This window comes from Sapajus apella, unplaced genomic scaffold (assembly GCF_009761245.1).
Source record: "Sapajus apella isolate SASKATOON/1434 unplaced genomic scaffold, GSC_monkey_1.0 scaffold7, whole genome shotgun sequence".
Lineage (NCBI taxonomy): Eukaryota > Metazoa > Chordata > Mammalia > Primates > Cebidae > Sapajus > Sapajus apella.
Window position 1 is genome coordinate 44,266,361 of NW_022436947.1, and position 24,782 is coordinate 44,291,142.

At 34.8% G+C, this 24,782-nt stretch overlaps 1 protein-coding gene across 1 annotated transcript in view; it reads right to left on the bottom strand.

Moving 5' to 3' along the window:
• The window catches only part of SEMA3E (semaphorin 3E), a 278,611-nt gene that overhangs the window by 86,014 nt on the left and 167,815 nt on the right, over positions 1 to 24,782 (bottom strand). The window contains exons 3-4 of the mRNA XM_032276468.1: positions 18,057 to 18,116; positions 15,895 to 16,014 (exon numbers count right to left, since the gene is read on the bottom strand). Of these exons, the coding sequence (XP_032132359.1) occupies positions 15,895 to 16,014; positions 18,057 to 18,116 (180 nt within the window). The remainder of the gene's footprint in view (positions 1 to 15,894; positions 16,015 to 18,056; positions 18,117 to 24,782) is intronic.

Genomic DNA, 24,782 nt, shown 5'->3' on the forward strand with positions numbered 1-24,782 from the left:
TTGGCACGATCTCAGCTCACTGCAATATTAGCCTCCCAGGCTCAAGCGATTCTCTTGCCTCAGCCCTCCGAGCATCTGGGATTACAGGTGTGCACCACCATGCCTAGCTAATTTTTGTATTTTTAGTAGAGACAGGATTTTGCCATGTTGGCCATGCCAGTCTCAAATTCTTGATCCTCTCATTTTGAACTCCCAAAGTGCTGGGATTACAGGCATGAGCCACTGTGCCCAGACTCAGCATTTCGAAACTATGGGAAAAACATCCTCCTAAAAAATGAAAAAAAAAAAAAAAAAAAGCTATTTGAAAATTACAAATATCGTCAAATGCAGCAAGGAAGTAGTGCAGAAAAATGATTTAAGGAAGACACTTAGCAACTAGAAGGCTGTGGGTAACAATAACCAGTTCATTTCAACAAAATGATATATGCACCTTGAGTAAATGGAAATTGAGGAAACAAAGAAAGTACAGAGTATTCGTTCAAGACAGTTTAGAAAATGCTGGAGTCAATAAGTCAGCTTGTAGGGTAAGTAAGGTTAAGTCAAAACTTTTGTTTATTTTCGTTTCACTCCTTATTATGAATATATTTCCCTTTAATACTTTCATGAGGAAACATAATAAAGATTACATTTCCTTAAGATAAAAAAAAAAAATTTTGTTTATTTTATAATTTGCATTTCAGAATAGAGAGCTCTAAAACATGTTTATATGCTGGAAGGTAGAAGTGGAAAGAAAAGAAAAGGATATTTGGTGGACTAAAGTAATGAAAAACTAAAGAGATGTGATCAAGGCTATAGGTGGAATAAATAATCTGAGAAAGAAGAATGAGGGCCTCATTTGAGAAAAGGAGAAAGGTAGCATCACGCATTTAAATTTAGAGGTGAAACAGAGGGAGACATTTTGGACTTTTACCTTATGGCCTCTGTTTGCTTTTTTAAATAGGAAGATATTTCAAATACTTTGAGTTAAAAAACTATGAAGGCAGCACTGGAGGCTTCCCATGAAAAAAGTAGCATCTTGTGTACACTTGCTACATTACAGTCCTCAGGGCAGCTGCTTTCTAATCTCTATCAGAAAATGTATACAACTTTGACAAGTTATTCATTAAAATGGAGTCTTAAGTTTATGGATAAGGAAACTGAAGTTCAACGTGGTTAAGAATTGACTCAAGGTTATACGACTAGTGAGTATTATTTTCACTACCTTAATCTACTCCCATCCCCCCTCCAGAATAGTAGTGACTTGAGCAATGCCAACAGTTAAGGGCTAAAAAAGACTGACCACATGTATATAGGCTCATCTGATTAATAGTGAAAGCATCCTACAATTGTCTTTAATGATATTTTCAAAACAGTAGTGGAGAAAACAAAAGGTTCAACTGAACCAAGGTTAATGAATTATAAAGGTGAACACACATATACACAAAGAACAAAGTAGTTTGTGGTGGTGTTTTGTGAATATCACTGCAGTGAGGGCTCCACTGTGTCAGAAGAAAGCAAAATCTGGGGGTATTGACAGAGTAAAAATGAGATGTCTGTTGACAGCTGAGGGTGAAGATCACATTGAAAGAAAGAGTGGAAAAGCAGTAGAAGGTGTAAATTCACACGAGAAATGTTGCTTAGGCACGATTGTTGCCCAAATTAAATTCTCTATGTAACCCTTCATAGCTTTACAAAATGCATTAATATAGTATGTACTTTGGGAAAGCAATACGGTGTAACAAAAATAACTTGGCCTTGGATCATGAAGCTCAAGTTCCTCCAGTACTTCATAGCATTAAGAAGTTACTTAATTTTTTACTTTCTTCAACTGTTAAATGAGAATAACAACTTCTCCCTTGTTAGGTGTTATGAGTATCAAAATAAATGAACAACAATATCTGGCACATGGTATGTGCTTAATACATGGTAGCTTTATTTATTAATATTCTTATTGGAATAATTTGATTATTACAATAAGATTGTGAACTAGACAATATTACTTCGCTTATATACTACTTTGGATTTAGTTGATGCCGTCTTATCTAATTTTGCAAATGAGAAAATGAAGAATTGGAGAGAAACAAACTGTCCTAAGGAGATTGGACTAGAATGAGAGAACAGCTTGTTAATTTTGCTCCAGAATTTCATTCTGTAAATAAAACTGAATCTATATATTGACCAATTAATGAATATAGACTACAAAGTCTGTCAAATGGTTCAAATATGAGAATCTGGGTGGACATATAAAACTCTATGCAACATTTTTCATCTTAGAAGAAGAAAGGTCATCACTGGAGAAAAAGGATAGATGAACAAGGAAGCTTATTTATTTTCCCCAAATGCAAAATAACAACGATATTAGGAAGAAAGATAGAAACATTGAGGGCATAGCTTTCCAGTGACATTAAAGATGCAGTCAGTATGGAAAATGCTGAAGAAGACAGTGAGGCCAGTAAAAAAGGCAGAGTGGCCAAAGTGGTAAGTGCCATGCCAAATGCTATTTTTCCAACAGCAGGATAATAAAAAGATTTCTTTCTGTTTGAGGCTTTTATATTGCTTTTTCAATTTCTCATAGGAAAATAATGTTGATAACACAATGAGTCCTCTTTTTCTACTGATCTCATCAACTTTTCTTTTTTGTCCAGCTGTTTCATCCACACAAACACTCATAGTTGCTGGGCAAAATACATTTAATAATGTGAACATCTGAAAGTTAACACAATAAATGAGTAAAATTAGAGTTGACTTAAAATACTTTGATTACCATTTGGAAAGTAAAGCCTGACAAAATTCAGCTTGCCAGCCTGGAAAAAGCAAGTCATTTTAATCAAGCCAGTATTTTAATTAGCCTACCAAATTTAACTCTAGGTACATCTGTTCCATATCATGTCCATGAATTAGCAATATAGTGTGTGATTGAATTTATAACTAATTCAACTTGACTACACTAATAAAATTCAAGTTACTGTTAAAAAGCCATTGTATTACTTAATCACCTAATATTTTCCAAATGTCTTACTAAACATATTCTTAAAAACAAGAAAATCCTGGCTGACTATGGTGGCATGTCTATAAGCCCAGTGTTTTGGGAGGCTGAAGTGGGAGGATTCCTTGATGCTAGGAGTCCAGGACTGCAGTGAGCTATGATCACACCACTGCATTCCAGCCTGGCAACAGAGCAAAACCCTATTCTAAAACAAAAACAAAAGAGAGAAAAAAAAAAACAAGAAAGGCCTACCAGGCTAGCATATTTTCTCTTTAGAGTCATTGTTTCAACAAATATCAAATATATCTTTAGAGTTATACGATTTTAATGTCTTCAGGTATATTTTTTTAAATGTCTCCAGATCCTTTAAAGAAAATTTGAAAACTGAATCTGTTTGATATAATTTCCAACCTAAAGCTGACTAATGTAGCTGCTACAAAATATCCACTATTACTCAACAGTCACATAAGGAAAAGAAATCATCTGGTTGCCACAGTATCATAAATGTCAAAAGTGATGAACTAGGAAAATATTAAGTTTTTGGTATGAGACACAAAAGTTCATAAATAAAAAGCCTCTTATTTTTCTTTGTAATTGACTTATTATGGACACTGCCCCTTGTATCGAGAATTATGTTATAATTATGTCTCAAAGCTCAAAGATGGAAAAGTTAATAAAAATAGCTACTTTATATTAAGTACTTAATTTACTACTGGCCAAGTACAAACATACAACTTACATTTTAGATTTTTATCCAGTTGAATTTTTATACAATTAAATTTTAAGTTTTAGTTTTTAAATTTTATTTATTTATTTATTTATTTATTTATTTATTTTTGAGACAGGTTCTGGCTCTGTTGCCCAGGCTGGAGTGCAACAGTGTAATCTTGGCCCACTGCAACCTCCACCTCCTGGGCTCAAGCAATCTTCCTACCTCAGCCTCCTGAATAGCTGGGACTACAGACATGCACCACCATGCCTGGCTAACTTCTGTATTTTTGGTAGAAACAGGATTTCACCATGTTGCCCAAGCTGGTCTCTAACTCCTGGGCTGAAGCAATCCTCCCACTTCAGCCTCCCAAACTGCTAGGATTATAGGCAGGAGTCACCACGACTGGCCTAAATTTATTATGAATTTTAAAATATTTTATGCTTAAAATATTTTCTATTCATTTTTTATATTTAATTAATTTCATATACATATATAAATTTAATTTTCACTACTGACTTTATGAAGATAATATTATTAAAAACCTTATAACAGATCTAGTTAAATTACAGAGACAAAATAAAAACCCAGGTATTTTTTAAACAAAAGTTTATGCCATTAATCTCTACTCCCTTACACACTAATGAGAAGTATACAGCACATCTTTCTTTGTGGACTTACCTTGATTGTCAAGAAGTTCAGTATCATCATCAGAAAATGTTGGTTTTGTTCTCTCTCCTTGTTTCTCTTTTCCCACCCCCTTCTTATGTATACATATAAATCAACTGCTCTCTTCTACCATTTCCTCTCCATTTTATTTTGGCCCTTGTTTTAAATTTTCTGTTTTAAACAGCACAAAAGGGCCTCAAAATAGGAATTTTATCTTTCACTAATTATTTTCTCTATGCTGAATATTGAATTGGATATTTTATACTTGCTCCCTCATAAAATCCTCCAACAAACCCATTTGACAAATGTCAAACAGCCCTTAAGTGGCAAACTGAAAACTTCAGCTCAAGTGACTCAAAGCTTCAACACTCACATAAAAGACTTCAGCTCAAGAGTGACTCAAAGCTTCAATAAGCATGTAAAAGCAAACAATTTTCTTGAGAATTAGAAAAACAGAAATTAAGACCACAACGTGATACCAGTATGCTCCATTAAAATGCTAGGAAAAAGACAATACTTACTGTGGTGTAACTGGAAAACTTATATTCCACCATAAAATAGGCGGAAAACGGTTTAGTAGTATTTACTAAGGTTGAACACATGTATCCTCTATGGCACAGCAATTCCACTATTAAAACATACTAATCAAAAACACACGCATAAGTTCACCAAAAGATATGGATGAGAACGTTCAGAGCAACGTAATTACAGCACAATTGCTGTAAACAACTAGAATAATCAGAAAAAGAGTGGGAGAGTAAGTTGTATTATATCCATGTTAAAAAAGGGGTTTCTAGTGTTGGAAAGAATCCACACTGAGACAATGATCACTCAGCAAGGCTAGTTTACTTTCTGCAGAAAGGGTGCAACTTGCTGGTGGTCTTGCCACGACAGCAAACCTGAACAAAGGAGACAGGGACATTTATAATTTTCATAACCTGACACAATCACCATACTGCTGTGTTCAGTTTCCATTGGCCAGAATGGGACCCCATATTCTATGCTCGACCTGATTGGCTAACATGAAAATTTCCTGAATAGTTAAGGAGGAAAGAAGACAAGGAAGAAGAGAAAGCTATTCAGGAGGAGATCAGGAGGGTTTCCAAATAAGGAATGGGATGCACCAGAATCTGAAACTTGCCCAGTTCTATTAAGATATGCTAGAGCGAGTCATGGTAGCTGAATTAAGACGTAGGTGATTTAGAGAATATGTATACATGGGTATATGTTTATGCTAATAATGGATAATGGCCATAAACCAAGAGACTGTAATTCCTTATAATGTTATCTAAGACATAAACTTTGAATAACTTTCCCATTTCTCATATCCATATAAAGAAACAAAATACACTAATGAGAACACATGAACTAAAACTACACACAACATAGGTGAATCTCAGTATGATTGTCGAGCTAAATAAGCTGACCACACAAAAAATACATGGTGTATGATACTATTACATAAAATTCTAAATGAGGCAATATCAATTTATGAAGATAGAAATCAGAATAGTGTTTATTTGTGGGGTAGTTACTGAAAGGGGACAACAGATTCTGGGGCACTGGTGTTCATTTATTATTTATTGATCTAAATGCTGCCTATACTGATGTGTTCAATTTTTGAAAAGAAACTTTTGTTACAATTTTTTGTCTGTATAGTTTTCTTAATTCATTTTATAAGTTAACAAAATAAGTGTACTTAATGAATATTTCTGCTGTTTATGTTATGCTTAATTTATGTTTTAAGGACCAGAAAAGTAAAAGCAAATACATATTATCATGTTACCACCAAACCTTTGCAAGAGTTGGCAGAATCTATATAATTAAAAGAAAAAAGTTGTCAGGGAAAAAGATAATATACTTTGGTTGTATTCCCCACCCAAATCTCATCTTGAATTATAATTCCCATAATCCCCGTGAGTCACAGGAGGAAGGCAGGTGGAGATAATTGAATCATGGGGGCAGTTTCCCCCATCCTGTTCTCAAGGCAGTGAGTAAGTTCTCACAATATCTGATGATTTATAAGGGGCTTTTCCCGCTTTCCTCAGCACATTTCCTTCCTGCCTTCATGTGAAGAAGTACATGTTTGCTTCCACTTCTGCAATGATTGTAAGTTACCTGAGGCTTCCTCAGCCATAAGGAACTGTGAGTCAATTAAACCTCTTCCCTTTATAAATTATCCAGTTTCAGGCAGTTCTTTACAGCAGCATGAGAACAGACTAATACAGGGGACTTGCAACTTTGTCTTATAAATACTTTAACCAATTTAACCAAAAAAAGGTTGTAAAAAAAATTCACCAAATTTAACCAAATCTTTTACATATTATAATTAAGCCCTGAATTTTGTAATTTAACTTAGAATCTTGGAGTTTTACACCAAGGCATAAATGTAACAAACCCATTCATTTATTCATACATTCATTCATTCCATGGTTATTTACCACTAGATTCTAGCGGTAAATAACTCAAGGGTTTTGAGGAGGTGCATAATCCTTCTAGTACTTGAGTAGCAAATGCAAATATCTCTTAGTGCCAGGTGGAGATGGCAAACTGGCAAACAGCCTGGGTGCAAGTGTGCATTGTGTGCTTGATGGAAACTGTGGAATATTGTTAAGCACATGTCCCATGTGGAAAGTGAGGCTGCAACTGCTTAGCACCAACTGGTTCTTTTTGTGTAGGTCCATTGGAAATCACAATTTACTATGTGAAACCAACCGGTTTTTAAATGTATGCTCTTTGCAAGAAAACAAACAAGAAACACTGTCTGTGACAAACAAAGCACATCTGTGAGCTGAATTGGGCATATGTCTGCCAGTTTCTAATGTCTGATCAAACTAAAGACACATGAATGCTTGCTGGGTCACAACCATGAGAAGCTCATTTGCCCTTTTGGTGCTAAACCACACAATGCACCACACTCATTTTCCTTCTTCTGGTTTGCTGTAGCCTCGGAATTAACAGTTTAAAAATATATTGCTTAAATAAATACATTACAGATTATTCTTACCATGAAATACCAGGCAGGCATTTGAATGAATGAGATAGAATTATATCCATATGTGTACAAATGTATATATGTGTGTGTGTGTGTGTGTGTGTGTGTGTATGAATGTATATGAAATCTTTTGAGTGAAAATCACCAAAATCAAAATTAGGAATGCCATGGAAAAGGTAGGCAAACATTGGCTTTGGATCATTTTACTTTTCCTTATTTTATTATTATTATTGTTTCTTGAGGCGGAGTCTTGCTCTGTCGCCCAGGCTGGAGTGCAGTGGTATGAGCTTGGCTCACTGCAATCTCCGCCTCCCGGATTCAAGCAATTCTCCTGCCTCAGCCTCTGAGTAGCTGAGATTACAGGTGCATACCACCACACCTGGCTAATTTTTGTATTTTTAGTAGAGACAGGGTTTCACCATGTTGGCCAGGATGATCTCAATCTCCTGATGTGGTCCCCTCACCTTGGCCTCCCTAAGTTCTGGGATTACAGGCGTAAGCCACCATGCCTGGCCTCACTTTTCCTTATTTTGACTTCGTTCATGTATTTATATTTGTTCAAGTGGGGAAAAAAATACAAGTTCTTATAGCAGCACTCACTGCTCCCTCTGGATTAAGCCTCCTCCTGGTTCTTGATATGCCTCTCTGGCTTCCTCATTCCCTAGTGGCCACCAGGAATGCTGCTTAGCAACACAAGCATCACTCTGTTTCTCTCTGGGTCTTCTCTTTGCTCACAGGCACATGGTGCTAGAGAGTGAGGTTTCTTATTAACTACCTCACACACAGGGAGGATGCAAAAGAGTGATCCATAAGTGACGTTTGTCAAGAAGTCTACCTTTCCAATAGCTTTCATATAATCATTTTCAGACAAAAACTAGCACAAGGAATCCTCTTTTCCTTCCCATCAGAAAATCATTTAACCTGCTTTCACTAATAAGATTGACAAGAAAGGAAGGCTGGAAGGAACAATCCCTCTATGTTGGAACATTTTTAAATAACTGTGGGGGTTTTAAAATCACAAAAAAATAATAGTCTGCAAGCTTCTGGAGAAAGTATCAGGCTCACCTTTTAATGCCCCGAGAACATAACATTGCCTTTTCTATTAGCTGTACTGAAAAGTATCTTTTGATTTCAAGTAAAGAACACAGAAGAAACAATGTAGAAAATGGTAGAAAATGGCATACTCCAATGGATAAAATGCATAATTCCTTTTAAAGTATTGATTTCTATCGAATTTTTCTAATGCATACATACATACACATACACACACACACATACATACATATATATGTATATATATTTGAGATGGAGTCTCATCTCACTCTGTCGCCCAGGCTGGAGTACAGTGGCATGATCTCAGCTCACTATAACCTCCACCTCCCTGATTCAAGCAATTCTCCTTCATCAGCCTCTGGAGTAGCTGGGATTACAGGTGCCTACCATTATGCCCAGCTAATTTTTTTGTATTTCTAGTAAAGATGAGGTTTCACCACGTTGTCCAAGCTGGTCTCAAACTCCTGATCTCAGGTGATCAGCCCACCTCTACCTCCCAAAGTGCTGGGATTACAGGCTTGAGCTGGATGTTTATTGGATAGCTATAATGTTACTGTAAATAGTTTTCTCTTTCTCATTTAACTTTCAGTATCAACTGTAATGCATAAAATACTCCCATTCTCTCTACCGAAAAAAAAACAGTACTATTGTCAGGTAATCTCTATTTTTATCACCCCTAATGTCCATTACATTTCTAGCAAAAAACAAAACAAACAAAACGCTATGTAGTAATAAGTCTGCAGAATGAAAAACTCATAGACTGAGACTAAAAGAAAATATATCCTGACTTCACAGGGTGATACTCATTACCTTCTAATCAATTACCTGAATTTAGAATACCAAAAATGGCCATAATTTTTAAATCAATAAAACATTTCTATATATTATTTTCACATAAATGGATCAGGAAATTACAGATTGGAGTCATCCTTCACATCATGTGATCAATAAGGTTTATAAAAATATCTTGGTACAAATTATAATCTGGACATCTTTGTTAACTAAAGTCTAGTATATAAAAATTATCTGAAAGTATAAATGTAAAAATGTAATGTAAATTTTCATATATTTATTCTATTCAATTGTGTATTACCAACTCTAGATTTTTATAAATTATTTAAAAATAATTACCTTTAATATTTTGACCTACTATTAAGATAATTTTGATAAACAAGTAGAAATAAACAGATACAATGGAAACTCAATAAAATAACAAATTTGGAAAGCTTCAGAATGTCCTGGTTTAGAATTAAGTACAGAAAAAGTTGATTAAAAAAATGGTTTGTGAAATTAAGATTTCTTTGTAAAAGGACAAAGAATATTAAGTGCATGGCTATAATGATCTAAGATGTGAAAGAGAAAAGACAAATTTCAGTCATATAATGGGTAACTTTTTGAACTTCAAAAACTTACAAGTTTTGTTGACTATCCCAATGAATTTTTTACTTTGTACCATAAGCAGAACCAAAACAAAATGTTAAGAAACAAACATTAATTAAATACTTTTGTGGAAAACATCTGATTTTGAAATTCATGTATTTGTAGTATGTATGTTTTAATTTATTTGGAATAATAATTATTGCTTATAAATATTTTTTCAATATTTACTTAAAATATGGAGTTCACGCTCTCAGGGACCAATGAGATAACCTGTAACACATACAACTTTAAGAGGCAAGAACATTGTTATGTCTAAATAGTAATCTCTTGCTGTCACATTACAAAATATTTAACTACGAATACAAGCAAATGGAAAAAGGCATCATTTTCAGTCTATACATTTAACTGTGGACTACCTTGTAAAAACATTATTTGAGCAAACTATCTAACATATTTTCAGAGTGATTTGTGCTCTCAGAGTATATGTATAACCCTCGTGATTTTGAAGCCAGTGATGTCCAAATAGCTACGCTGCTACTTTCTGCCCTAGGGGAAACTTTTATCGAAGCCATATACTGAAAATCACAGAGTACACTGTTAATTATGTTTGATGAAAAATATATTTGCAAGACTAATTTAGTCTGTATATGTAAAAATTGATATCAATATGCTCTAAATAAAAATAGACTGAGAAAATATACTATATCTGTTAAAATATGGCAGCAGTCTATATTCAAATGCTTATGCTCTCAAGGACAATCAAATTTTCCCAGGTTTGGGCAGAAAAATTCTGGAAGTGGCCCACACATTCATCCCTTGATTCTTGCAAAAAGAAATGCTGTTTTAAGAGGAGCACTACAAAGTTCAAAAAAAAGAACAGCTTCATTTCTCATCCTTTGTTCTGGGCTTATGCCTTTCCCTCCCAGAAACATTTCAAAAAACACCTGTATTCATGCAACCTTTCTTTCAGACATAGCATATGTAAAGAATACTGTGGTGGGTAGAATGCTTATGGTGTTCAGGAATCCCACTCCCAAGTATAGCTGTCCTATGCTTCTGTACCTAGGCCCACCTGTGAATATGGTAGGAAATTACTCCTTATACTACTTTGTATGGTAAACATGATGGGATAGTCATTCTCATGATTAAGCTGTGTTGTATGATTCCCTCTTAGTAAACCGAACAGAAAAATTTGCCTGCTGGCCTAGAAGTATGCAGTCATATTATGACAGGGACATACGGCAAGGAACTGCATGTGGTCCCTAGGAACTGACAGCAGCTCCTGGCTGACAGCCATCTAGATAATGAGGACCTTGGTCTTACAACTGCAAGGAAATGAACTTGCAATATGATCTTGAGCTACAGAAAGATTGAAACACCTTGATTTTAGCCTTGGGAGACCTTTAGCAGGGGAGTCAACTAAACAGTGCCTGGACGTGCTCATCCCACATAAACTGAGATAATTAGTATGCGAAGCTGAGTTTTAATCAGCTACATTTTTGGTAATTTGTTTGCAAAAAAGAAAACTAATACAAATAGTAACATGCTAATATTCTTGTGCTAAAATCATCTCATACTTAAAAGAAATGTTGGTTGTTAGGTAATGAAAGCCATTTTAATTTTGCAGGAGTTCAGGGTCTTTGCCAACTCTCTAGAAATATGTTTTATAACTAAAACTCTGTTTCTTATTGTCTGAGCATCTATATTAAACACATAATTTCCACTTTCTTTGAGATGTAAGATCAGAGGTAGCCATAAACCTGAGGCAGTTTATATTTGTAGCTCATGTTACTATTTAAAAACTACTCTGAGACTTTTGAGAGAATAGGAGCAGAGGTATTCATTTTATTCTCCATGAAATCCCCCAATAAAAACAAAGCAATCAAGTAGGATGCAAAATCAAAAGCTCATTGACAATGCCTACAGCAAAAAAATAAATAATTTAGGTTTTCTCTCTGCTATTCTAAGAAAACTCTTCTTTCAGCACATATTCAGTAAATATGTCCTTCCCCATATTTACTTTCTTTAACCACTCTCTTTCTTTCTTTCTTTTTTTTTTTTTTTTTTTTTTGACACACAGTCTTGCTCTTGTCGCCCAGGCTGGAGTACAATGCCAAGATCTTAGCTCACTGTGACCTTCACCCCTTAGGGTATTCTTCTGCCTCAGCCTCCCAAATAGCTGGGATTACAGGTGCCTGCCACCACAACTGGCTAATTTTCGTATTTTTAGTAGAGGCAGGGTTTCACCATGTTGGCCAGGCTGGTCTCTAACTCCTGACCTCAGGCAATCTGCCTGTCTCAGCCTCCCAAAATGCTGGAATTACAGGTGTGAGCCACCATGCCCAGCCATGACTCTATTTCTTGATTAAATTGATATTAATGCATTTATTGTATCACTATCCAATAATCTCCTTTCTTATTACTTATCCCCTTATTAAAACTGTACCATTGATAATATTAACTATCATTTAAAAACTTTTCTTAATGTAATTCTGATTTTGCACTAACCTGATTTGCCTTATATCTAATCTTTCTTTGACTGCTCATTCTCTGTTTATATTGATACTCCCTAGACATTCTACCAGCACCTAAATAATGGCACTTTTCAAGTTATTTTGGGAAAGTGAGAGTGAGAGAAGACAAGAGAGCAGAATGAGAAAGAGAGAGAAGAAAGACTTTTTCAGAGGAGACTATTAACTGCTCCCCAGGGTTTAATAATTCAATCTATTCTGATAACACCCTCTCCTGCCTCCAGACTCAATCACTGAAATCACCGTAAGTGAAAATGAAAAAATTAAAACAGAAATGCTGGATATCTGTTAGGGTCTTACAAAAACCTACCCACTTCCATAGCTCTCTCTTGCTGTTAAGAACTTTGCATTTCTTCCCAATCAGCAAGAAATAAAATTAGAATTGCTTTTTAATTCCCTTTAATCTTTGACATCAGATAAAATGCTGAGTTATAGAAACTCTCCTGCTGAGCAGCTTTTTACTTGAGTTCAACACTTCCTTTTCTTTGCTATTGCAACAAGTGTTAAATACCTTTATGATCTCTCATAAAGATCATGTAATAGCCTCCTTAAATTGCTCTCTACTTTTCATCCCTCCCTGCTTGAATCAATCTTAAATATTATGAATGTCCTGTCAATCAAATACTCTGTTCAAAAGTCCTTCACAGTCTCTATGCTGTCTTTAGAATAACACAGAAGGACAATGTCTAGTATTAAAATCTTCCACCAACTTGTCCCAGCTTGATCTCCTGCTGTTCTCTAAGGAACATAAATGTCAACAAACTGATTCCATACATCCCTGCTCTTAGCTGCTTAAAGTATTCTCCTTGCTTAAATGATTTGTAACTTTTCATTCCCTCATGTAAAACCTCATTAAGCCTTTAATTGGTGTTTTGGGGATAAATCTCATATTGCTTTTATTATGGGATGGTCACCAGTTCCTCTTGTGACATATAAATATATATTTTTTCAAAATATATCATATCTGATATTTGGATAATTATTTCAATCATATAAACATTCAAGTGTTAGAATTTGAAATAATATTCAGTCATAATTAAAGATTCTAACGTGACTCAAATATTTCAATAATTATTATTATTTAGATAATTATGTGAGATAAAATTATTGAATATCATGTGCATGAAGTTGAAGTACACCAAGTTCCTGTTCTGCTAATGATAATGTATCTTATATTGGACAAATCTTCCAAAGAAAATAACAATAAACTATATATATATATGTATATATATATTTATTTATTAAAAAAAAATACTGCTTGAAGACACCGGAGGTCAATTAAGAATAGACAAAGACTAGACAGATTTTTCACTTGAAGAAACCCCTTAATTCATGTGGAAAGGAATGGCTAGAACCAAGCAGAAAAGTGAGGGGTGATATCTAGAAGCTATGGTATGTACCCTTATAAATCATCTTCAAAAATCCCTGTCCGACACCTGAACTGTATGTGCAAGCAAATAAAAGGCAGTGACTGGAAAGGTGAAAAAAGTGGCTACTGCCCATTGTAAGTTTACATGGACTAATACACCTTTCAAGTAAATGCTGTTCTGTATGGGACAGCCAATGGGGTGCGCTTAATAGCACATTGGAGATGTCAGGAGAAAGAGTACACTAATTTGAATATAAATCAATTGAATTTTTCCAATCTGAAAAGTAGAGAAAAAAAAAATTGAATAAACATGTGCTGTATGTCTTAGGTCAATGCCTAGAAGTATAACAAATATATATATATATGAAATTATATATACACAATTATATGTATGCATATATATTTTATATATATATGCCATATGTAATATATATATTTTGAAATCTCTGAAGGAGAGGCATGGGTAAATGGAGAAATATTACTTCAAGAAATAATGGCCAAAAGTTACCAAATTAGATGAAAAAAATAACATTATGTATCCAAGAATTTCAGTATCCTAAGAAATACAGATACTGAACCCTCCCACTGCTACGCACCTAAAGTTCACACTACAGAAACTGTTGAAAAGCAATGGCAAAGACAAAATCCTAAAAGATAAAGCTATTTTAAAAAGAAAATATCAATAGGAATAAAGCTTTACTTTATATTAGAAAGAGATTAGAAGACAAAGCAGTTTTGAGATGCTGAAAGAAGAAAACAAAACCAAAGCAACTATTAACCCAGAATTCTATAACCAAGGAAAATTCTTTAAAAATAAAGGTGAAACATAAGCATCTTCAAATAAATGAAACTGATTTTGCTGCTAGAAGATTTGCACTACAAGAGGCATATATTCTGATTGTATATACATACACACATGTATATACATATGTATACTTTGTATGTTTATATACATGTATATATTCTGACCTTGCAGTGGCCTGATTTACCTTCTGTCTAAAGTTCTTCTATTATATCTACATTGTTTATTTAAAATAATTCAATAAATACTATATGATGTATTTGTGCATGTTACTTAATTTAATCTATAATTAGGGGTGGTTAGTTAACATTTAGAATATGCAAATCATAAACGCTCCCTACATAGATAGTTAACAGCTGAAGTAGTTAAATCACAGGCAATTTCCAGGGGCAGCTATTAAGAACTTCAAATACTTTGAATTATATTTGCACCTGAGTGTTAATTAGTATAAGGAATATCAGAAATAATATTTTAGTAGTGAAACTACTTTTGTATGTGGTGGCTTGAAATATTAATATTTTATGGCCACTGCTGCTCTTTCATAAGTGGAATATAAGAATCATGAGTCCAGCTGCTTAACAACAGAATATCTAGACCTCTATTTTATCTGTGCCTTGTCGTAATGTAGGACTCTGCCTTCCAATGTAGATGAAAAATAATAGATTCTATATGAGCATATTGTTTCATATGCTTCAAGGTAAAATGGTGATATAGAGTGCTTCAAAATGTACCTAAAATTAATGAGAGTTGGGATTCGCCCAGCTTACAGGAATAGGTTATAGGACTTATCTTTGAGCCTGCTCGCTGGTAAATATTATATGTGTGGCAGGATTCAGTTGGGATTTGCTTTTATTATGCACTATCACCTAGTGGCAAAATCTTAGCGGGAGATGTATAACTGGCACCAAGTAATATTTATCTTAACTCTGTTTGAAATCTTCCTTTCTCCTGTATTCCTTACCTCACCTGACTATGAGAAAGTAATTACAGAATCGAAAAGTCTTTTCATGTTCCTTGTAAAATATTATATTTATGTAAATTATACACACACGCACACACACACATACACACACACACACACACACATACATATATACATATTCCAGTCTGGTGGCTAAACTAATGAAAATATTAATATAATAAAGAACACAGTTTGATATTAAGAGATGTTCTTAAGTGGACAAATTAAGCAAATAAAATTGTTCGGTGAATGAGTACATAGAGAATTAATTGGTTCATAGATTTTGTACCTGACAATAATTTTAAAGACCAAGAAAGATTATTTCTCTGTCTCAAGCAAACTGATTCAGTACATCACAAATGCTTTTATCTTTCTTGGGAAGAAATGCTACAGTCTTTCTTTGAGAACAAGGTTGTCTTAAGCATTGTTTTTATTGATAGCAATGAATGAAACATCTTACCTCCAAATGATATCCAACTCTGATAAAGGCACAAAGTGGCTCAAAACCTCCAGTACTACAGGTCAGAAGGTGTGTCTTATTATAGTGATGCAAAACCCGAACATAATTTGCACATTCACCCTAAAGCAGGAAGAAAAAGAAAATAATCTATTAGTATAATAAACATGTTTAGCCCTTTTTGATGTTTGTTTTTCCTAGACCTAAAAATCTCATGTTTTACCACACATTTCTGTTGAGTAAAGGAAGCAAGAGGGGTAGACAAAAAGAGGACAAGAACTTGGAAAAGAACCTGGGGTGACTGAAACTTATTTAAGTTAGCAGTGATGTATAAATTACATTTTATAATTAGAGTGCATTATTTTTCATGTATCCTAGTTTGCAATTGAGGAATAAAAAAGCACTATTCAGAAATGTTTTCACGTGTAAAAATTTGCATGGCAATATGTTCCACCAACGAAGTTATTCCCAATGCCGTTTTTTAAGTACAGTATAAACAATGAATCAGCATAAAGTCATTAAAACTAATAATTAGAAAAAGCATAGTTATTTATACACAAACATGCAGTCTTTTTTTTTTTCTTTTTTTTTTTCCCCACCACAGGGTCTCACTTGTTTGCCCAGGCTGGAATGTAGTTGTGTGACCTTGGCTCACTGTGGCCTTGCCTTCCAGGGATCAAGTAATCCTCCTACCCCAGCCTCTGGAGTAGTTGGAACTACAGGCATGTGCCACCATGCCCGGCTGATCTTTTTGTATCTTTTGTTGAGATGGGGTTGTTCAATGTTGCCCAGGCTAGTCTCAAACTCTTGGGCTCAAGCCATCTGCCTGTCTCAGCCTCCCAAAACATGCAGTCTTTAGAGCAAACAAAACGTTAATGTTTTGGAAAGTAAGTCTTATATTCTCATACTCACAAATTCACATAAAGCACTTTCAAAGAGAATTTTTAAACAATAAAAATAACATTTTGTTTTAAGACTATGATAAGATTACTATATTTATTGTAAGACTATAAGACTACGATAAAATTACTATATTACTATATATTATATATATTACATACTATTGTGACTGACACAATAGTATGCTCTTGGCAAGAAGTGCACTATTGACCTGATTATCCAAGGCACACAGGTATATTTATTTCTTCAAGTTTGCATTCACGTGTTATGTTTTGGGTGATCCATATATTTGGTAGAATCTGATCATTCAGGCATGGTGAAAATATCTGTCGTTTATTTCTATAAGCACCTGCTTTTCCTCCCTTGACTCACCATCACATCTGAGAGTGAGCCTATGAGTCCATATTTTGGCTCAGCTGAACTTAGATTGACATGGCCTAAGAGTATGTTGAATTAGTCAGCATCACGCTGTGGGCTAAGGCAACAGGAATGTGTTGACTCACTCCTTGGCTGTGACCCAGCTGCTACAGAGAATGAGGAGTTGGCATAATGTGTGTTAGTCATTTACAGAGTATTCTTTTTTCTTACTGAAAAAAAAAAAAAGATAATTTCACTTTCACAGGCAGATGTCCAGGCCTTCCTCCAGGGTGCATTTGTGTCACAAGATCAGCTAGCCACCGCCTGCAAGTGAAAGTCCTATCAGGGACGTCTTAGTGTGTTAGGGACTGTGTCGGGGATGCTGATACACAGCATTTTGCCACTCACACACAGCAGGGAGACCACAAAAAGAGAGAATATTGCTTCTTAAAGTAGAAGAGACCCTGAAAACATTTAAGAATAGATAAAATGTGTTTTTTGCCTCTCTCAAACTTTTTGTTCTTTTTTTGTTTCTTCATTCACTTCTAATTTGCTAAACAACATAAGATGAAATCTCACAAAGAATGTGCTTAACTATTCCCAGAAAAAGTTATCTGCAATTATTTTTCTGCCAAATACATGGGAAATAAGCATTAGCGTAAGGAATTTATAAACCCAGGTTAAGATATTAAAAAACAAAATAAAAATCAAAATCTCAGTGGCATCTCTGCTTTCTTTAACTGCATTGAAATTAATTTTACATAATTATGTGTTTTATATGATATACATACTTTCTTCATGAACCAAATTGCATACATGCTTTTTTTATAAGAGCAAATAAAAATTCAGTGATTCAGTTCTAGTGATATAATTGATGATTTGTTTAATTTACAATGAATAATACTTACCACATCTTTTCCTTTCATCATGCATTCTTCTATTTTTAGAGCTGTATTAGGCCAGTGTATCTAAAACAAAAGATAATGTACTATTATGGCAACTGCATATAAAAATAAACCACACTGAAAACCATTTCTCTCTTTTACAGTTCAAAACATTTCCATTTTGTTCATTTTCTGGGGCTTTATTTTGTTCATGTTATCACTAGGCTTTTACTTTATGATCAACCTTTTTTTAAAAAAAAGTATTTTTTAAGGCTCACCTCAAGTCTTGCCCCTTCAGAGATCAGCCATGACTTAACCAACCCTTTCCCATCTTAAACCTGACTGCTCCTCCAATTCAGGGACTTCCTGCAGTTTCTTGTTTTTACTACTTACCACAGAACTTGCTGTGAGGTGGGCTCTCCCTAATGTTTGCTGCATACAATGATTAAGGGATGAATGACTCATTAAATGCTGACTTATAATGTATCACCCAGTAATACGCCACACTGTATCTTCGATTTTTTTTTTTTTTTTTTGAGACAGACTCTCACTCACCCAGGCTGGAGTGCAGTGGCACGATCTCAGCTCACTGCAACTCCCGCCTCCCAGGTTCAAGCAATTCTCCTGCCTTTACCTCCTAAGTAGCTGGGATTATAGGCACGTGCCCCCGTGCCTGGCTAATTTTTGTATTTTTAGTAAAGATGGGGGTTTCACCATGTTGATAGGCCCGGCGCCGTGGCTCACGCCTATAATCCTAGCACTCTGGGGGGCTGAGGCCGGCGGATCACGAGGTCTTTGATTATTTTTTTAAAAACATTGTTTAACTCTACCAGGTTCCAGCTGGATTTCAGAAAGTTTGCATTGTATTTTGTTTGATTATTCTCTAACAAGGAGAATATGTCAAATCTTTCTTTTTCACCTCTAATAGTATCTAGCACGTTGCTGAGACCATAGGCAGAAATCAATTATACTTGTTAACTGGTTCCACGCATTTCTAATTGCAAAACTTAATTTTTTTGAAACAAATTGTTTTCTTTATCACTTTTTCCTTTTCTTTTCTCAGACTCCTTTTGGTCCTCTTTTTGCTTACTCTGTAAAATTGTACTATGTGTCAAGCATAGTGTTAAGAACTTTATTTTTTCCTTCACAACTTATGTGCAGAGGTTTGGGTTTGTTATACCACTAAATTCATGATTCGTTTTCACCAACACTCTTAAAATGTCCCTCTTTTATTTTAGTTAATTATTTATTTCCTTTTCCCCACTCCATGTTTTATTTCCATCTCCCCAGGAGGCAACTATTATATCCTGTTACTGGGTACCTTATTTGTTTGTATGTATTCTTATAAAGTGTATATTATTTTTTGTGCATATATTTCTAATTTATGTAAACAGTATTGAATTTAAATCTCATCTCTTTCCTGCCTTTTTGACTTAAGAACTGGGTTTTTGAGGTCCCTCAATAGTCCTATGCACACATATAGCCTGCTATTTCTGAATGTTTTATAATGTTAAGGTGTGGATCCCCCACATTTTCTTATCAACTCTCCCAGTGATGGATGCCCAGATTGCTTCCAAGTCTCTATCACATCAAATTGTTACCTTATTGTACATGACCTTTTCAGATCTGTGTAGGAATATCGTTGGTATGTGTACCCAAGAGAAGAATTACTGGGTCCTAGGGCAAGTAAGTATTGCATCTGTAAATGTAGTACCAGATTTCTCTCCAAAATGACTACAAGTCTATACCAGCAATCCATACCCCCATGCCCTCGCTTGGCATTATCTACTTTTCCAATTTTTGTGCCAAGTGCTTTAAATACAATATGTAATTTAATCCTTACTACAACTTTATCAAAGAGATGCTTTTAGGGAAATTCTTTCAAAAATTCATATTTATCTGTGCAATCCCACATCTCAATAAATATACGGGTTTATTGCAGATAAAACAAAGGAATGTGATCCATTCAAGTAACTGTAGCAACTGCTCAGTTCCCAAAACTTTTTTGTGCCTCAAGAGCTTAAGTCTCCTAGTTAATATTATCACCACATCTGCTGGATCAATCAACTTTACTCACCAAAATGAAGAAGCTTAGTCCACGTCCTTTTTTAAGTTTTCCCAGAATTCCAGGGGAGCACCATCTCATGCTACTGTATCAATTTTATGGGCTCACTTGGTCAGATGATGATGGATTTTATCTTTGAGGGATGTTGGTTCTCACCAAAACACTGCAGTAATTGCCTCCATTGAAGCCACGTGATATGATTAGGCTATGTGTCTCCAGCCAAATCTCATCTTGAATTTTATCCCCATAATTCCCATTTATCAAGAGAGAAACCAGGTGGAGGTAATTGAATCATGGAAGCAGTTTCCCCCATGCCATTCTCGTGTTAGTGAGTGAGTGCTCACAAGATCTGATGGTTTCCTAAGAGGCTCTTCCACCATGGCTCAGCACTTCTCCTTCCTGCTACCTTGTGAAGAAGGTGCTCAACTTCCCCTTCACCTTCCACCATGAGTGTATGTTTTCTGAGGCCTCCCTGCTCATGCTGAACTATGAGTCAATTAAACATCTCTCCTTTATAAATTATCCAGTATCAGTAGTTCTTTATAGCAGTATGAAAATGGACTAATAATACACCAGGCCACCTAAGAATTTTTCTGATTCCCTTCTCTTTTGTAGGAAATCACTTTTCATTGTCAAGTGAACATTTTGTTGAAGGAGTTAAAATAGCACAGCCAAGTAGCATTAACACTTTTACAGGCTCAAGATATTAACACTTTTACAAACCACCTCTTTCTCCTCAGGATGCTTAAGAGTCTTCAGAGGCCTTGGTTGAGAAGGATTCAGGTACAGCCTTTTCCAGTCCAGCATCAATGTTCAGTGCTGTTAGACTATATTGCTAGGTCTATGACGGTAAGACAGACTCCTCCTGTATATAGCAGTTTGTTTGTTCCCTTAAAGCCTCTATTATCTTATGCCTCCCCTTCCTCTATCCATCACCATGCCAGCTTATGCTCTGTCAGCCTGGAAAGACATTCTGATTATAGAACAAAATATTAGATGTTTCTGATTGGTGGTATTTTTTTATTTAGTGTCAAATTATAATTAAAGTTAGGACCCAATGTTTAAAAATTAAAAAATCTTGCATAAAAATTCACATTTCTGATTTCCATAGAAAAATATAAAGAAATGCAACACTAGGCACGCATTCCTGTGTGGCAACATTCCTCTGGAGTTGAAATGGGACGGATATTCTGATTTGCTTCAGACTTTTGTTTTACATGATTCCTATAGGCATTTTAGTTTCTAAAATCTAACATTTATGTTTGATTCCTAAATATGTTCAAGACTTAAGCTTTTTTTAGGACAGGTGTACTGGCTCATGCCTGTAATCCCAGCACTTTGGGAGGCTGAGGAGGGTGGATTATCTGAGGTCAGGAGTTCAAGACCAGCCTGAACAACATAGTGAAACCCTGTCTCTACTAAAAATACAAAAACTAGCCAGGCATGGTGCTGTGCACCCTTAGTCCCAGCTCTCTGGGAGGCTGAGGCAGGAAAATTGCTTGAGCCCAGAAAACAGAGGTTGTAGTGAGCCAAGATCCCACCACTGCACTCCAGCCTCGATGACAGAGTGAGATTCCTTCTCAATTAAAAAAAAAAAAAGACAGGCTTTTTTTTTTTAAAGTCATGCCCCATAAAATATCAGGTAAGGCATTTATATCCCAGAATTGAAAGAGCCTTGTCACTTAACTTATATATTATATAGTTAAATTCAGTTTCTGATACATGAGTAATATTGGGAATTTATAAAAGTGGTGACAATAGCATTTTATAATGATAAATGCTATATGATTTGATTTATGATCTTAGAAATAAGCCCTCTATGGTTTGAATTGTAGGTATAAAATATTACATTGATATTCTTATTCATTGGTAAAATGAGCCCCAAACAGTTTTTTTACCAACAATATTTAACATCAGGTATTCTTTAATTTCCACAGTGCAGTGTATAAACTTTTAAAGGAAAACACAGTTTTGGCATATAAACTTCAAGGGAAAACACAGTTTTGTTTTTGATGTTGCAACACAAGAAAAGATAAACAGAAAAAAAGGTGATATGAAAGAAAACCAACCCTAAAGCAAAAAGCACACACATAAAATCCTAGAATAGATGTTGATGTTAGCAATGACTCCATCCGTGGGTCATGTATGACTTAGGAAACATATTGGTCAGTGTCAGGTTATAGTGCAGCCTTGCATGAGCCTGAGGAGAGTCACTGACCCCACTATAGGGCAAATCCTAGAAGTGAAGCTGCAGAGTTTATAAACTTTACCTGATCTATTATTTTGAAAAACCATTCTTGCAGTGAACACTGAGGGATAGATTTTAAGAAATAATTTCTAAGACTCATTCTAATTTGAGGTTTAATATGATTTGGGAATTATTAGTTTACTGTGGATGTATAAATTATTCAAATGGACATGGTAGAACATTTGCATGTATATACAGAATATATATAAAAATACATATATTTATTATATATAATAAAATACAAATTCATTTTAGGATCATCTATAAGGAAAGATTTTCATTACTAATTCCCTTATCAATATGATGAGATTAGATAATACCTCATCCATAATTCAGAATAATGCATTATGTTCATAACATAACTTATGAGATACAGGGCTCTGCTTCTTTTTACAATATTAGCATCCCTTCTTACTCATTTTTCATTATTATGTAAAATGAACGCTTCTTTAAACTTAGTTTTACAACATATTATTCTGTATTCCCTTAAATAATAGCTTCATGATGATCATTTCCAGTTAAACACACTATGAAGGGGTTAATTCTCTATAGCATTTCTATACATCTTTCGACAGCTTTTGTTCCAGATTATCTTTTCAAATAGTCTGAAAAGAAGGAGATAGAATCTCCCTCCAGGGCAAATGGAAAATTTATTTCCTGACCAGTATAGTAAAGATTATATATATCTCTAGACAAAGTTTAGACAGTTTTGCTAACAGCTCCCCCATAGGATTGGGAGTTTCCTAAGCTTGGGGTCCCTCAGATGTGACACATATCCATTGAGTTCAGTGTCTACCTAGGCTGCCAGGCATCACCCCCTGCAGGACTGGAGGGACAAGGACACTGATGGAAACATGAAGCTCTTGCTGCCTGCTGTGCCATGAGTAATAGAGTCTTTTGTCTCTGACCCAAGCATCTAATGTTTTCTGACAGCATCTATGAAACTGTGACAGCCTAACCTGTCTTGAGAATGAGATAAAATCTCAGACCCTTCACAGTTTTTGTCACAAAGATAAGATATTATGTGGTGGTGAAGCCAATAATGGCTTTTCTAGGATTGCCAGAACATGCATTGTTCATAGCAGCAAAACTAATAATGGCAATTGCTGTAATAATAACAAAACTATTCTTGCAGGCAAATTTCCCAAAGAGTTTCACAACAAAATCTTTGCTGATATTTTTTCAACAGATAGTGTTTCTCATTCCTTTGATACCTCATAGTGTTCTTATTTTCTCTATCTAGAACAACAAAGATTTGTGTACTTAATTCTAGCTCTCTTACTAGGCTATAAATTATAGAGGGCAAGGCAGTGACTTATTTCTGTCTCCCTAGCAGTGCCTATCTGAGATAATGCCTTAAGCACAGTCTCTGCTTTTCAACTTCTGTTGGTTGGCTTGTATCAGTCAATATGCCTTTTATTACATTCTTAGTAAAGTCAATGTGTCAAAGGAGATTACAGTAAAGTTTGAGATATCAGGTTCGTTGACATGAAAATGCTGTAATGTGTTAAGTGAATAAAACAAGTAAAATTTTCCAGTTTAATAAGGAAGGAAATACTGTAGGCTGTTAGCAATAATCAAAGCTCTGAAAGACTTGTAGGATTTCTGAGGAAAGATAAACAGATGTTGAACTGATCACTCTGAGTAGATGGAAGAGAGACAGAAGATAAACATGAACACTCGCCACAGTAAAGTTCAACACATGGGGACCCTCCAAAGGAACAACAGAAATGTAGGTTTACTAAAGTTTTATTGTTGTTGTTTTGGTTTATTTAGTATTTTAAAACAGTTTAATAGGCTCAGGACTGCATCCAGACATTAATTGAGGTGACAATATCTGGCAAAGAAAGGCCTCACTGGAAATGGAAAGTTATTTTTTAAAGCCATCATGTAAAAATGTTCTGCCAAGCTAGTAAGGGAAATAATTTTCTTCATTTGCTTTGGCAGTCAGGATGCCTCTTGGTTCTGCTCCAGAGTTTAGCATCAACAAAAACCCATAAAATTAAGATATTTGTTCTGCACAAAACATTTTTAAAGGCAGTTAAACAACAGGGTGTAATGTGATTTCCAAAATCTCTGTACCAAAAAGGACACAGAAAGCAAAAGGTTAAATACACATCATTTCATCACAATACCCCTACAATATAATTTAATCATTCCACTGCAAATTAACAAGCCATTTACTGTTCTTGCATATCCCAACAGAGAAAAATAAAATAAAGTATAAATTAAATTACAAAGTAATTTTTTTCTGGACTACCTATTGAGTCACATAATTACACCAGAATTAAGGATTTAACAGCTTATGGTTAAAAGATGTTATGACACTCAGATTTTAGAGAGTTCAAACAAACTAATGAATATGAAATAGTTTTTAACTGTCTAAAAATTAAATTATCTTTTTATTTTAAAAGAATAAATAAAACAACCCAGTTAA